The sequence below is a fragment of the Thalassophryne amazonica genome, chromosome 11 (assembly GCF_902500255.1).
Source record: "Thalassophryne amazonica chromosome 11, fThaAma1.1, whole genome shotgun sequence".
NCBI lineage: Eukaryota > Metazoa > Chordata > Actinopteri > Batrachoidiformes > Batrachoididae > Thalassophryne > Thalassophryne amazonica.
The window spans coordinates 1,061,348-1,077,197 of NC_047113.1; the positions used below are offsets into that span (position 1 = coordinate 1,061,348).

At 46.2% G+C, this 15,850-nt stretch overlaps 1 protein-coding gene across 1 annotated transcript in view; it reads right to left on the minus strand.

Annotated features, from left to right (window-relative positions):
* Positions 1-581: 581 nt before the first annotated feature.
* zgc:66433 (uncharacterized protein LOC321250 homolog) overlaps positions 582-15,850 on the minus strand; it is a 213,371-nt gene continuing 198,102 nt past the window's right edge. The window contains exons 14-17 of the mRNA XM_034181214.1: positions 4,471-4,573; positions 3,836-3,954; positions 3,683-3,764; positions 582-2,154 (exon numbers count right to left, since the gene is read on the minus strand). Of these exons, the coding sequence (XP_034037105.1) occupies positions 1,658-2,154; positions 3,683-3,764; positions 3,836-3,954; positions 4,471-4,573 (801 nt within the window). The 3' untranslated portion in view covers positions 582-1,657. The remainder of the gene's footprint in view (positions 2,155-3,682; positions 3,765-3,835; positions 3,955-4,470; positions 4,574-15,850) is intronic.

The following is a 15,850-nucleotide window of genomic DNA, read 5'->3' on the forward strand; positions in this document are numbered from 1 at the left end:
CAAGGAAATTATCCCATGATCCACAAAGAAAAAAACTCAAATAAAATAGTTAAAATTACTCCATTTTGCTTCCGTGTGTTGCGGAGATGCCGCGCAACACCATGTGTGCACACACGCCATGCTCCTCTAATATAACATGTTCCATCTTTGAGAGAAAAACCATTCATGGTATGTATTTGTGTATGTTACCTGTATGTATTTAAAAGTAAAAAAAAAATAGTGCGGAGAGTGAAAGGCTGTTTAACTCAGTGTCACACATTGTAGATAAAAACAGAAACAGGATCACAGCTGATAGCACAGAGAAGCTTCTTTTCATCAAAATGAATCTGCCCTCACATTTTCAAAAAGGTTTAGTCCTCACAAACATAAGTAAAGTTAGTGATGGACAGTTTCAGTTCTGTTCCTGGTGTTTTATTTTTGTAGTGCTGAAGTCCACAGGTTACATTTCAGTCAGATGTCTGTCAGTGTCGCATTTGTTAAGAAACATGCGGTTAATGTTCAAGGACAATTTGTTGTAGTCAAAAAGTGAAGTTACAGGATGTAAGTGAAATGTTTGTAAATAAAAACAAAGCTAATGATATTGGTAGCAGTTACAGTCAAAAAGTAAAGAAGAACTGATGAATAAAATGTTTTCAAAGTCATCATAAAACTGTAATTGTATCATTCAGTATTCGTATCGGTACTCAGTATTGATGAGTACTCAAATGTACATACTCGTACTCGGTCTGGAAAAAAGTGCATCCCTACCCTCAGGTTCTAATCATGCTTGCATAATGTCCAATCACAGCTCTGTCTTTGGCTCAAATTCTGTCATGATTGTGGCACGTTAGATAGAGAGTCCATTATCTCCTGAGAACAGCGTTTTTTGAGTTTTTCCAATATGAGACATGCATTTGCGTGTCCAGGCAGTCTGTAAAAACAGTGTGGTGGAGACAGTCCATGTCCATGTCCATGGCAGCAGTAAGCCAGCATCCTGTGACACAAACAGCAGCGTCACAACACTTTAGGCTCCAAAATGTGACAGACTCTGAAAAAGTAAGAGTTTTGGGGTGAAGTGTGTCATCTGTTCTGAAAATCCAAACCATCACTTTCAAATAAAAGGTTGGATGCTTTGGTGTCAGACATAACCGCATTTGTTTTGCTCCTCTGTCAGCCATCAGATGTTTCTGTTTTGCTAATATGTACATCACACGTCAAATAATGCCGAGAATTGCAGAGAATTGCCGAGTGAGACGTTTTCTGGAAATGCACGTTTTAACTCACTCAAGGAGAGCAATAAAAAACATTGGAGACCACTAATTATGTGTGCATGTGCGAGGAGAGACTTACAATCTTGAATCTTTGATGTTGTGTTGCTTAACTGGGATATTAAAAAATGTGCGACACGTCCTTTAAGTTAAAATAAGTTTTGTTAAGTTGAAATAACTTTTTAAAAATCTATGCAAATTGTTACATCACTTTTTCTCGTTGAGACAGCGGTTCACTTTTTAGAGTGTATGAAGAAAACAACTCCTAGGGTGCAAGTACTGTATGTAGTGGTTGAACCACCCACTCTTGGCCCATTTGAGGATCATGTCGCCCTCTTTTGGATTCAACCCTGTCTGTATTTTTGAGTCACCCTGGGCCCAAGCACTTGATTTTACTTTAACCTTGCCCATCACTGGATTATCTGTGGCATCTCACTCCAGGCTTTGGCCTTCTTTTTAGCCAAAGCCATCCAGGGTGGCTCATCTTGGGGCATTGGTGCTATTGGCTGACCTCGGTGAGATGATGAGGTTTGGATGGAGGGCAATGGAGCTCCTGAGGGAGTGGGACCAGACTGTACCGGGGTCACTCTCTGTGAAAAGGAAGGGGAGGTGAGTGGAGAGCTTTGGGGCTCTGGGGAGGTAGCAGATTTGGAAGAAGACGGTTGGCTAGTCAATGAGAGAGATCTCTGAGGAATTGGAACTGGTGTTGGTGGGAACATGGACCTTCGAGTGGCATAAAGCTGAGTTGGGTATTTTGAGGTGGTCAGGCTGACCTGGGCATTTGAAGAAAGCGTGGAGTGGAGTGATTGGGATTTTGGAAAATGGGCTGGCACTGGAGCTGAAGGAGAGCAAGTCGGATTTACATCTTCTTCCAAAGGAGATGAAGTCTTGGTCTCTAATGGACTAACTGGAAGTGAAATAATAAATAGAAATAATAATAAATAATATTAATTATATATGCACAAAATGGCAGATCAGAGTGTGTAATAATCGGCCATCATGTTTGTGATTTGTTTGTGCTGTCAGGTGATTAAAAAAATAATCTAATAAACTAATTACAAGCTTTGCAATTAAAGTTTTTTCAGCTTCTCCCTTTGCTCCTCTGGGTCACCAGATCTGATCTGATACTTTTTCCACATTTTGTTATGTTACAGCCTTATTCCAAAATGGATGAAATTCATTTTTTTTCTCAAAATTCTACACACAATACCCCATAATGACAATATGAAAAAAAAAAGTTTCTTTGAGATTTTTTTTTTTTGAAAAATTTTTAAGGCAACAACTAAGAAGCCACATGTAGGGAAGTATTCACAGCGTTTGTCATGAAACTCAAAATTGAGCTCAGGTGCATCCTGTTTCCACTGATCATCCTTGAGATGTTTCTACAGCTTAACTGGAGTCCACTTGGGGTAAATTCAGTTGATTGGACATGATTGGGAAAGACACAGACCTGTCTACATATAAGGTCCCACAGTTGACGGTCAGAGCACAAACCAAGCATGAAGTCAAAGGAATTGTCTGTAGACCTCAGAGACAGGATTGTCTCAAGGCACAAATCTGGGGAAGGGTACAGAAACATTTCTGCTGCTTTGAAGGTCCCAGTGAGCACAATGGCTTCCATTTTCCCTAAATGGAAATTTCAGATCCACTAGGACTCTTCCTAGAGCTGGACGCTCGTCTAAACTGAGTGATCGGAGGTGCAGGGCCATTGTTGGGGAGGTGACCAAGAACCTGATGGTTACTCTGTCAGAGCTCCAGCATTCCTCAGTGGAGAGAGGAGAACCTTCCAGAAGGACAAACATCTCTGCAGCAATCCACCAATCAGGCCTGTGTGGTAGAGTGGCTAGATGGAAGCCACTCCTTAGTAAAAGACACATGGCAGCCCACCTGGAGTTTGACAAAAGGCACCTGAAGGACTCTCAGACCATGAGAAACAAAATTCTCTGGTCTGATGAGACAAAGATTGAACTCTTTGGTGTGAATACCACGTGTCATGTTTGGAGGAAACCAGGCACCATCCCTACAGTGAAGCATGGTGGTGGCAGCATCATGCTGTGGGGATGTTTTTCAGCAGCAGGAACTAGGAGACTAGTCACGATTGAGGGAAAGATGAATGCAGCAATGTACAGAGACATCCTAGATGAAAACCTGCTCCAGAGCGCTCTGGACCACAGACTGGGGTGACTGTTGAGAGCCCAGACCTGAATCCGATTGAACATCCCTGGAAAGATCTGAAAATGGCTGTGCACCGAATCACTCCACCTAAAGTGTCAGAACCTGCCACTCTCACACGGAGCTCATCTGCCATAGTTAACAGCAGGGCGCTAGAGTTCTAGTCTGTAGAAGATTTCAAATCAAGCTGCAAGAAACCGATTCTTTTAAAAATGGAATTTAATTTGGAATTTCACAAGAGGTTTGTGTGGTTGTTTTCTGACCTCTGTTGGCAGGTTCAGGGGTTTTGCTGCATGCAGTCGAGTCCACAGACCGTGGCAGTGATGACGTCTTCTCTGGCTCCACCTGCTGGCACCGAGCAGTACTGTCACTTTTAGATGCACAGTGTCTCATTCCACAAACACACACACACACACCTTTTTAACTTTAATGTCTTCCATTGAGGTTTCTTTATAAATCCTCTGCTTCTGTTTGGCCACAGAGATCCAGCTCGGAGACTCCAATCCACCAGAAACACTTTGAACTACAGATGAGTCTGAAACAGTAACAGAGCAGACACACGGCAGACGCACGGCAGACACACGGCAGACGCACAGCAGACGCACAGCAGACGCACAGCAGACGCACGGCAGACGCACGGCAGACGCACAACAGACACACGGCAGACGCACAGCAGACACACGGCAGACGCACAGCAGACACACGGCAGACACACAGCAGACGCACAACAGACACACGGCAGACGCACAACAGACACACGGCAGACGCACAACAGACACGTGGCAGACACATGGCAGACACACAACAGACACGCGGCAGACACACAACAGACACACAGCAGACACACAGCAGACACACAGCAGCGTCACCATGGGGTGAATAAACTCCTAAAATCCTTTTTGGATTAGATTAGAAGAATTTTAGTAATCCCTTGGGAAGACTCCCTCAGGGAAATTGAGGTTCCATCAGTGAACACAAGGACAGCTGTGAGCCATAAACACTTCATAACAAACCTTTCTGTCACACTAAAGAGTCACTGTGACACACATACCTGAGATATATTTGTTTTTTCCTCCACTGTCACTGTGAAGCTCCGGTTTCTTAGGAAGCACCGGCTTAATGCTGACTGGTTGAGCCGAGGATTCAAAGACAAGCTGAATGAGAGTGAACAAATGAATACAAATTCAAACAGGAGATGATGCAAGATGCAACTATATATATGGAATGAAGACTGCTTTGAGAAGCACTGATTCAGAGAGGTCAGTACACTTCAGAAAATGATTCGCTGTTTTAAAAATCTCAAAACACTAAATGTAGTAACTGCATCAGAAAATAATTCATTATTTCAAAAGGTTTAAACCACAATAAAAATTTAAACCACAATACTCCCCCTCTAGCTGCCACCTTATCGTGGTGGGGAGTTTGCGTACCCGGATGATCCTAGGAGCTATGTTTTCGGGGGCTTTGTGCTCCCTGTAGGGTCTCCCAAGGCAAACAGGTCCTAGGTGACGGGTCAGACTAAGGGCAGTTCAGAACCTCCATGACCAGTAAAAGATCAAGGACCGTGACGTCGCCCGGTATGGCGGAGCCGGGAACCCACCCTGGAGCCAGGCCTGGGGTTGGGGCTCATGCACGAGCGCCTGGTGGTTGGGCCTTAGCCCATGGGGCCCGGCCGGGCTCAGCCCGAAAGAATGACGTGGGCCCGCCCTCCTGTGGGTTCACCACCTGCAGAGGGGGCCATGGGGGTCGGGTGCAGAGAGGATTGGGTGGCGGTCAAGGGCGGGTGGCCCGGCGGCCCGGTCCATGCTCACAGCCCCTGGCTGTTGGGACGTGGAATGTCACCTCGCTAGGGGGGAAGGAGCCTGAGCTTGTGCGGGAGGTTGAGAGATACCGACTAGAGATAGTCGGGCTCACCTCCATGCACAGCTTGGGCTCTGGTACCCAACTCCTGGAGAGGGGCTGGACGCTTCATTTTTCTGGCGTCGCCCACGGGGAGAGGCGGAGAGCTGGGGTCGCATTGCTTATTGCTCCCCAACTCAGTCGTCAAGTGTTGGAGTTCACTCCGATGAACGAGAGGGTCACGTCCCTACGCCTTCGGGTCGGGGACAGGTCTCTCACCGTTGTCTCGGCCTACGGGCCGAGCAGCAGTGCAGAGTACCCGACCTTCCTGGAGTCCCTGGGAGGGGTACTAGATAGCGCTCCGACTGGGGACTCCATTGTTCTCCTGGGGGATTTCAACGCCCACGTGGGTGGCGACAGTGAGGGGGGTGATCGGGAAGCACGGCCTCCCCGATCTGAACCCGAGTGTGTTCAGTTGTTGGACTTCTGTGCTAGTCACAGTTTGTCCATCACGAACACCATGTTCGAGCACAAGGGTGTCCATAAGTGCACGTGGCACCAGGACACCCTGAGCCGGAGTTCGAAGATCGACTTTGTAGTCATATCATCTGACCTTCGGCCACGTGTCTCGGACGCTCGAGTGAAGAGGGGGCAGAGCTGTCGACTGATCACCACCTGGTGGTGAGTTGGATCCACTGGGAGGGTAGGAAGCCGGTAAGACCTGGCAGGCCCAAACGTATCGTGAGGGTCTGCTGGGAACAACTGGCGGAACCCTCTGTCAGCGAGGTCTTCAACTCCCACCTCCGGGAGAGCTTCTCCCAGATCCCGGGGGAGGTTGGAGACATGGAGTCCGAGTGGACCATGTTCTCCATCTCCATTGTCGATGCGGCTGCTCGTAGCTGTGGTCGCAGGGTCTCTGGTGCCTATCGCGGCGGCAATCCCCGAACCCGGTGCTGGACACCGGAAGTAAGGGATGCCATCAAGCTGAAGAAGGAGTCCTACTTATTTTTGTTGGTAGGTGGGACCCCAGAGGCAGCTGACAGGTACCGGCAGGTCAAGCGTGCCGCAGCCCGTGCAGTCGCAGAGGCAAAAACTCAGGTCTGGGAGGAGTTCCGGGAGACTATGGAGGAGGACTATTGGTCGGCCTCGAAGAGATTCTGGCAAACCGTCCGACACCTCAGGAGGCAGAAGCAGCTCTCCACCAGCATTGTTTACAGTGCGGGTGGGGAGCTGTTGACCCTGACTGGGGATGTTGTCGGACAGTGGAAGGAGTACTTCGAGGATCTCCTCAATCCCATCGTCACGTCTTCCGAAGAGGAAGCAGAGATTGGGGACTCGGAGGCGGACTCATCCATTACCCAGGCCGAAGTCACCGAGGTGGTTAGAAAGCTCCTCAGTGGCAAGGCTCCTGGGGTAGATGAAATCCGTCCTGAGTAACTTAAGTCTCTGGATGTTGTGGGGCTGTCTTGGCTGACACGCCTCTGCAACATCGCGTGGCGATCGGGGACAGTGCCTCTGGATTGGCAGACCGGGGTGGTGGTCCCTCTGTTTAAGAAGGGGGACCGGAGGGTGTGTTCCAACTATAGGGGGATCACACTCCTCAGCCTCCCCGGTAAGGTCTATTCCAGAGTACTGGAGAGGAGAATTCGACCGATGGTTGAACCTTTGATTCAGGAGGAGCAGTGTAGTTTTTGTCCTGGTCGCGGCACACTGGACCAGCTCTACACGCTCCATCGGGTGCTTGAGGGTTCATGGGAGTTTGCCCAACCAGTCCACATGTGTTTTGTGGATCTGGAGAAGGCATTCGACCGTGTCCCTCGGCGCACCCTGTGGGGAGTGCTCCGGGAGTACGGGGTCCGGGGTCCTTTGCTAATGGCTATCCGGTCCCTGTACGACCGCAGCAGGAGCTTGGTTCACATTGCCGGTAGTAAGTCAAACCTGTTTCCAGTGCATGTTGGCCTCTGCCAGGGCTGCCCTTTGTCACCGGTTCTGTTCATTATTTTTATGGACAGAATTTCTAGGCGCAGCCAGGGTGTAGAGGGGGTCTGGTTTGGGAACCACAGAATCTCGTCTCTGCTATTTGCGGACGATGTGGTTCTGTTGGCTTCATCAAATCAGGCCCTTCAGCGTGCACTGGGGCGGTTTGCAGCCGAGTGTGAAGCGTCCGGGATGAAAATCAGCACCTCCAAATCCGAGGCCATGGTTCTCGACCGGAAAAAGGTGCTTTGCCCTCTTCAGGTCAGTGGAGTGTCCTTGCCTCAAGTGGAGGAGTTTAAGTATCTTGGGGTCTTGTTCACGAGTGAGGGACGGATGGAGCGTGAGATCGATAGACGGATCGGTGCAGCATCTGCAGTGATGCGGTCGCTGTATCGGACCGTCGTGGTGAAGAGAGAGCTGAGTAGGGGGGCAAAGCTCTCGATTTACCGATCGATCTACGTTCCGATCCTCACCTATGGTCATGAGATTTGGTTCATGACCGAAAGAACGAGATCGCGAGTACAAGCGGCTGAGATGTGTTTCCTCCGCAGGGTGGCTGGGCGCTCCCTTAGAGATAGGATGAGGAGCTCGGTCACTCGGGAGGAGCTCGGAGTCGAGCCGCTGCTCCTCCACGTCGAAAGGAGTCAGTTGAGGTGGCTCGGGCATCTTTTCCGGATGCCCCCTGGATGCCTCGCTGGAGAGGTGTTCCGAGCACGTCCCACTGGGAAGACGCAGGACACGCTGGAGGGACTACATCTCTCGGCTGGCTTGGGAATGCCTTGGGGTTCCCCAGGAGGAGCTGGAGGAGGTGTGTGTGGATCGGGAGGTCTAGGCGGCTTTGCTTGAGCTGCTGCTCCCGCGACCCGACTCCAGATAAAGCGGAAGAAAATGGATGGATGGATGGATAAACCACAATATAAAACAGCTGCTTCAGACTGTTAACTGTTTTGAAATGCTCAAAACACAATGATAGTGAGATTTCATTTCTGGCAAAGTCCCTGGACACTGTTGGAATCATCTGAGCAGGACCATAACAACCTTTATGTGAAGGGTTCAGAAGCAAAACACAGTATCTCCACAAAAAAACACAGATTTTTAGTTGAGGCCAACACCCACTGTCTGATTTTGCTTTGCAAAATATTAACAAATTTGAACATAACATTTTCACTTTATTTAAGGAAATCAGTGCATTTTGCATTGTATTTTTCTCTAAATCTCCATTTTCAACTACATTTTTCTTTTTGAAAAACTGACTGGGTTTAGCATCTGAACCCTTCATGGATGGATGATGGATGAGATTTATTGTCATTGTTATTACAAGTGCAACAACAACTAGATTATGTACACACTCACATTCCACAGACAAACAGCAATTAATCCACAATTATTACTTGTTTACCGTAATAATGGCACACATCAGAATTAAGACAACACATATACATTTGACATTGTTTATGTGCACTTGAAACAGTCCATTTCCCAAATTGAGGCGATGTGAGTGTGTGGTAGCCACTGCAACTGGAGTTGCGCTGCCACCAGCTTGGGGGGAACAGGGACCTGCCGCAGCTAAAACCGTGCAGCCCCCAGAGGGGAAAGGGGTGGCGTGAGCGGTGGCCAGGATTGGGTGTATGATGGGGGACAGCAGGTGACGTAAAAAGGGAAAAATGGAACATGCTTCAGTCTTTGTCCATGTGTAAATCTGTCAGCTTATTGTCTTTGGGGGTTGAGATAAGAAAGGAGCCGAATAATCTCACCAAGGCCTGAAGACATTCCTCTGGAGGAAAACAGTCGGGCAATTTGTCCTTCAGGCTTGATAATCCTGGCGTGTTGTGGTTTGAGCAGTGAGAAACACTTTTTAAAGCTTCACTAGAACAACCAAATCCCAATTATGAATGCAGAATATTCCCAATTGTAAATTAAGAATATTCCTCGGCCTTCATCTGCAAGGCACGCATCTGCTCCAAGATGTCATCCAATTTGTGTCTGAGTTCAAGAGTCATCGCAGTCTGAGAATGCACTGCCTTGCCAACCTCGTTAATCATGATGGACAAGTAAGGGGCCGTGGTTTTTGATGCCGCCATCTTGCCAATTTTCCGGTAGATCAGGGCAGCACATAAGCCAAAAAGTACCAGCCCTGCTACCATGAGACCAAAAATGAATAAATCCTCGATGTCCTCAACGGAGAAAGGCGCCAAGCATGCAACACGCCAAGACCCCCAGGAGTCGAGGACATAGCCCGCAGGATACGTTCCATCTGGGCAGGTAGGATCCCCTGGTCCTGACCTCCTTGTAGAAAAAATGGTGCCAACAGTGTTCAGAGACCAGCTGATCAATTCCATGGTTAATCCAATAGGTGTCCAATAGATCCAGAATCCAATATAATTTGAGGAATTCACAGTCTGGTGAAGTAGGGACTTGAAGGCTAAAGCAGAAACAGGGATAAGGGAGAGTGGAGGAGATGCAACCGCCCTCGTCAGAGTTCCAAGCTGATTTCAGCTTGGGACTGTTTCATATCTCTCTTTACACCATTAGAACCTGTCAGCGTGCATTTGCTTGTCTGAGAACTCATCCAAGATCTAAAGGTGTTGGCTGTGATCAGCCCAGTGCCATTTCTCAGCTTTGAATAAGCAAAGTCGGTGTTATCAGTACGCATGTGCTGTGACCTGTAATGTTCTATTCTTACCGGACTCTTATTTTGAAATGACCGGAAGTTGTGACACGTAATGGTTAGTACAGTGACGGCTGTTACACACAAGTTGAAGTTGCGCTGCTGTACTGAATCTGGGCATGCGATAAAGAAAACTTAAAGACTAAGTGGACGTGCATTCTTTCATAAACAGCCAGGCAGAACATGGTGTCAGAGTGATCGACACACCTTTTTTCACCCCCGGAGTGTGGCTCCGGGGGTGAAAAAAGGGGAGAGAAAAAAGTGAAAATGGAGGCTTACGGTGTACCAGCTCCGAGAATGGATTGGGACTCAACTAACCTGCCCGACGCATGGCGCCATTTTAAACAGCATGTAGAGCTCATGTTTTCTGGACCATTAAAAGACAGGTCAGAGGAGCAAATGTGCAGTTTTCTACTGTTGTGGATTGGAGACAAAGGATGAGACATAAGCAATACGTGGAACCTCAGGGCAGAGGCAGCTAACAAGTTAGCAACGTATTGTAACGGCTTCACTACATATATCACACCAAAAGCGAACCCCATATTTGCCAGATATAAGTTTCATGAGAAAACACAAGGCGGCGATGAGTCATTTGAACATTCTGTCACAGATCTGAAACTCCTCGTTAAAGACTGTAACTATGACAAAAGTGATGATATGGTGAGGGACCGGATAGTTTTTGGAACTAACTCCCCACAAGTCAGAGAAAAGCTACTCAGTCAAGGGCCGGAGCTAACACTAGAAAAGGCTATAGATATAGCACGCTCCTACGAGTTGGCAAAATCTCAGCTAAAATCTATGGCTAATGACAACCACGAAGTACATCCAGTACGTCGCAAAGGCGGGAAACCAGCAAAGCAAGTGCTAATCAGCAAAACAAACGACAGCCCCAAATACCAAAATAAAGCATGCACAGCGTGTGGGGGACAACACGACAGGCGAGCGGTGTGCCCAGCAAAAGGTAGGCAGTGTTTAAAATGCAAAAATTTAATCACTTTGCAAAGGTGTGCAGATCAAAATCCAGTTATGAAAGAAAAGCAGGACACAGAGAGGTGCACACTGTACAAGAAGACAATGACTCAGATCCAGAGCTGTTCATAGACACTATAGCAGCAGAGGACAATAAGGACAGCGCATATGCTGAAATACTACTGGGCCCAAATGAGGTAAAACTAACATTTAAGTTGGACACTGGGGCACAAGCAAACATTGTACCTGCCAATGTTTTTCACATGCTGAAAACACCACTAAAGAAAGACAGAGACAAGTTGTATGGCTATGGTGGACACCCACTGAAAGTCAATGGACATTGTGAACTCATTAGCAGATACAAAGACAGTACATCTGAACAGACATTTCATGTTGTTGACTGCAATGGCCCACCTATACCAGGCTTTAAAGCATGTAAAGCCCTCGGACTAATCAAAGTCGTGTACGCAGTGACAGGCAACAACATAACAGAGCAGCCCACCAGAGCACAAGACATTCTAAGTGAGTACCCGGATGTTTTCAAAGGTATTGGAGAATTTCAGGGTGAGTGCAGTTTCAAGGTTGATCCAAGTGTAACACCAGTCATGTGGCCACCAAGAAGAGTGCTGTTTGCTCTCAGAGACCGCCTCAAAGCAGAGTTGGCAAACATGGAAAGGGACGGAATCATACAAAAAGTCACCGTGCCCACCAAATGGGTCAATGCACTGGTAATCTGTGAGAAAGCAAAGACACACAAACTTCACCTGTATCTGGATTCAAGACCCCTGAACAAAGCCATAATGAGACCGCACTACCCACTCCCTACTCTTGAGGATGTGACACACAAGCTAGCTGGAGCCAAGTTTTTCAGCATCCTAGATGCGCATTCAGGCTATTGGGCTATCAAACTGAGTGAAGAGTCATCCTACCTGACCACTTTTAATACAATCTTCGGAAGGTATTGCTTCCTCAGACTCCCCTTTGGCATTGTCTCAGCACAAGGCGAGTTCCAGAGGAGGATCGATGAGACATATGAAGATGGTGAAGGTGTGGCAGGTATTGTGGACGACATCATCGTGTTTGGAAAAACAAAACAGGAACACGATAGAAACCTCAAGGCCATGCTCAACCGCACTAGACCCGCTACCAGCAAGAAAACGGAATGTGGCAGCCTGCTACAGTCATCCAACCAGCAGAGACCCCACGCAGCTACCACATCAAGACCAGTGATGGACAGATCCTCAGGCGTAACCGCCAACATCTTCTCAACGCCCAGGACAATTCCACCACAGCCACTGTCCAGCAACAGATCTGCGAGGACATACAAACCAGGGACACAGGCTCCCAGCCACGCAGCAACCAAAGACACTGATACCTGTACTCGCACAAGATTTGGCCGTGCCATAAAACCAAGACAGATTCTTAACTTATGAATTATAAAAGGATTAAAGGCCTGTTAAAAAAAATAATAATAATAATAAAAAATAAATTAATAAAAAAAAATGTTGAAATGAAATGAAAAAAAAATACAGTAACTGTGAAAATGTTTTGAAACGTTATATAAATGTCACTTGTAATTGATTATTGCAGGAACATGTTGGCAAAAAATATTGACATCTCTTTCTGTGCTGTCATTGTGTTTATGTATTGAGAAGCACTTGTTTTGTTTGTTAAAGGGAGATGTAATGTTCTATTCTTGCCGGACTCTTATTTTGAAATGACTGGAAGCTGTGACACGTAATGGTTAATAGAGTGACAGCTGTTAGACACAAGTTGAAGTTGCGCTGCTGTACTGAATCTGGGCATGCGATAAAGAAAACTTAAAGACTAAGTGGATGTACATTCTTTCATAAATAGCCAGGCAGAACCTGTCAGTGTGCGTTTGCTTGTCTGAGAACTCATCCAAGGTCTGTTGGCTGTGATCAGCCCAGTGCCGTTTCTCAGCTTTGAATAAGCAAAGTCGGTGTTATCAGCACACGTGCTGTGACCGTGTCAAATATTCTAGTCTGTCTGCTCTTAAAGTTAAATTAGATGCTTTAAGTAGTGTTAAAGCAGTATGTCACGTCCACATTGCTCAGAGGATGTTGTCACAATGGTACACGTGGGCTGAAAAAGCGGAAGAAGCTAATTTGTCCAAATTACATATCCAAATAAACCCAGCCAAATATTGCATCAAGGGTGTACCCCACCTCATGCCCCATTACTGTTATGCTGCTGGCATAGGCTCCATCCCCCTGTGACCCTTAATTGGAGTATAAGCAGGTATTCAAAAATGGATGGGTATTTATATATACTAAAGCAGTGCCCGTAGGAAGTTTGTATTCCTACAGAAAATTGGGAGCTTAAGTAAAATTTACACGGATGGTCGTATGAGGCTGTGTTTGAAGGTGGGATCTACAAAGAGGTGAACTTACTCTTACACCGAACTTACAGAATTTGTGGAGTGATGGATAACTTTTGTGTTTTTATATATTTTGGCTTTTACCAAGGACAATGTAGGTAGTTGGACCCCGTTCCACTAATCTGAAAGCCTTTTGCTTTTTTTTTTTTTTTTTTTTGGCCAATGGGGAAAAGCAAAAACAGTAATGCAGCAGCATGATTTTTCATGGTCTTGGTCTTTTATTGTCTTTTTTTTTGTTTTGTTTTGTATGTTCCTCTGTGTTATACATACATTTTTCACTTCTTCTGCCTCTACTGGTGGTTGGCTCTCACTGCGGTATTGTATCACTTCCTGTTCCGGAGCACAGCGGTGTTTTGCTGTATCTGTTAGCTGTTTAATCTGCGCAGTTAGATTGATCTAGTTATCTAGATTACTATTTGTTTCACAGTGTAATCTTCACGTGCCTTAACTAAAGCACTCCCTCTGCTGAATCACCTCTAAATTATTTACACATTATTCACTTTGTGTGTTTTTAGGAATCCGCTAGCTTAGCACAGCTACTAGCTCTTAGCCGGTTTAGCATGGCAGCTTCTCCTGTCTCTCCCGCACTTTTCTGCTCTGGGTGTGAAATGTTTAGTTATTCCTCGGCCTCCTTTAGCAGTAATGGTACTTGTAATAAGTGTAGCTTATTCGTAGCTTTGGAGGCCAGGCTGGGTGAATTGGAGACTCGGCTCAACACCGTGGAAAATTCTACAGCTAGCCAGGCCCCTGTAGTTGGTGCGGACCAAGGTAGCTTAGCCGCTGTTAGTTCCCCTCCAGCGGATCCCGAGCAGCCGGGAAAACAGGCCGACTGGGTGACTGTGAGGAGGAAGCGTAGTCCTAAACAGAAGCCCCTTGTACACCGCCAACCCGTTCACATCTCTAACCATTTTTCCCCACTCGGCGACACACCCGCCGAGGATCAAACTCTGGTTATTGGCGACTCTGTTTTGAGAAATGTGAAGTTAGCGACACCAGCAACCACAGTCAAATGTCTTCCGGGGGCCAGAGCAGGCGACATTGAAGGAAATTTGAAACTGCTGGCTAAGGCTAAGCGTAAATTTGGTAAGATTGTAATTCATGTCGGCAGTAATGACACCCGGTTACGCCAATCGGAGGTCACTAAAATTAACACTGAATCGGTGTGTAACTTTGCAAAAACAATGTCGGACTCTGTAGTTTTCTCTGGGCCCCTCCCCAATCGGACCGGGAGTGACATGTTTAGCCGCATGTTCTCCTTGAATTGCTGGCTGTCTGAGTGGTGTCCAAAAAATGAGGTGGGCTTCATAGATAATTGGCAAAGCTTCTGGGGAAAACCTGGTCTTGTTGGGAGAGATGGCATCCATCCCACTTTGGATGGAGCAGCTCTCATTTCTAGAAATCTGGCCAATTTTATTAAACCCTCCAAACCGTGACTATCCAGGGTTGGGACCAGGAAGCAGAGTTGTAGTCTTACACACCTCTCTGCAGCTTAATCTATTTAATCTATTATTAGACTCTATTGGCTTTGCTCAAAATGTAAATGAGTCCACCCACCACTTTAATCATATCTTAGATCTTGTTCTGACTTATGATATGGAAACTGAAGACTTAACAATATTCCCTGAAAACCCCCTTCTGTCTGATCATTTCTTAATAACATTTACATTTATTCTGATGGACTACCCAGCAGTGGGGAATAAGTTTCATTACACTAGAAGTCTTTCAGAAAGCTCTGTAACTAGGTTTAAGGATATGATTCCTTCTTTATGTTATCTAATGCCATATACCAACACAGTGCAGAGTAGCTACCTAAACTCTGTAAGTGAGATAGATTATCTCGTCAATAGCTTTACATCCTCATTGAGCACAACTTTGGATGCTGTAGATCCTCTGAAAAAGAGAGCTTTAAATCAGAAGTGCCTGACTCCGTGGTATAACTCACAAACTCGCAGCTTAAAGCAGATAACCCGTAAGTTGGAGAGGAAATGGCGTCTCACTAATTTAGAAGATCTTCACATAGCCTGGAAAAAGAGTCTGTTGCTCTATAAAAAAGCCCTCCGTAAAGCTAGGACATCTTACTACTCATCACTAATTGAAGAAAATAAGAACAACCCCAGGTTTCTTTTCAGCACTGTAGTCAGGCTGACAAAGAGTCAGAGCTCTATTGAGCCGAGTATTCCTTTAACTTTAACTAGTAATGACTTCATGACTTTCTTTGCTAATAAAATTTTAACTATTAGAGAAAAAATTACTCATAACCATCCCAAAGACGTATCGTTATCTTTGGCTGCTTTCAGTAATGCTGGTATTTGGTTAGACTCTTTCTCTCTGATTGTTCTGTCTGAGTTATTTTCATTAGTTACTTCATCCAAACCATCAACATGTCTATTAGACCCCATTCCTACCAGGCTGCTCAAGGAAGCCCTACCATTAATTAATGCTTCGATCTTAAATATGATCAATCTATCTTTATTAGTTGGCTATGTACCACAGGCTTTTAAGGTGGCAGTAATTAAACCATTACTTAAAAAGCCATCACCCAGCTATCTTAGCTAATTATAGGCCAATCTCCAACCT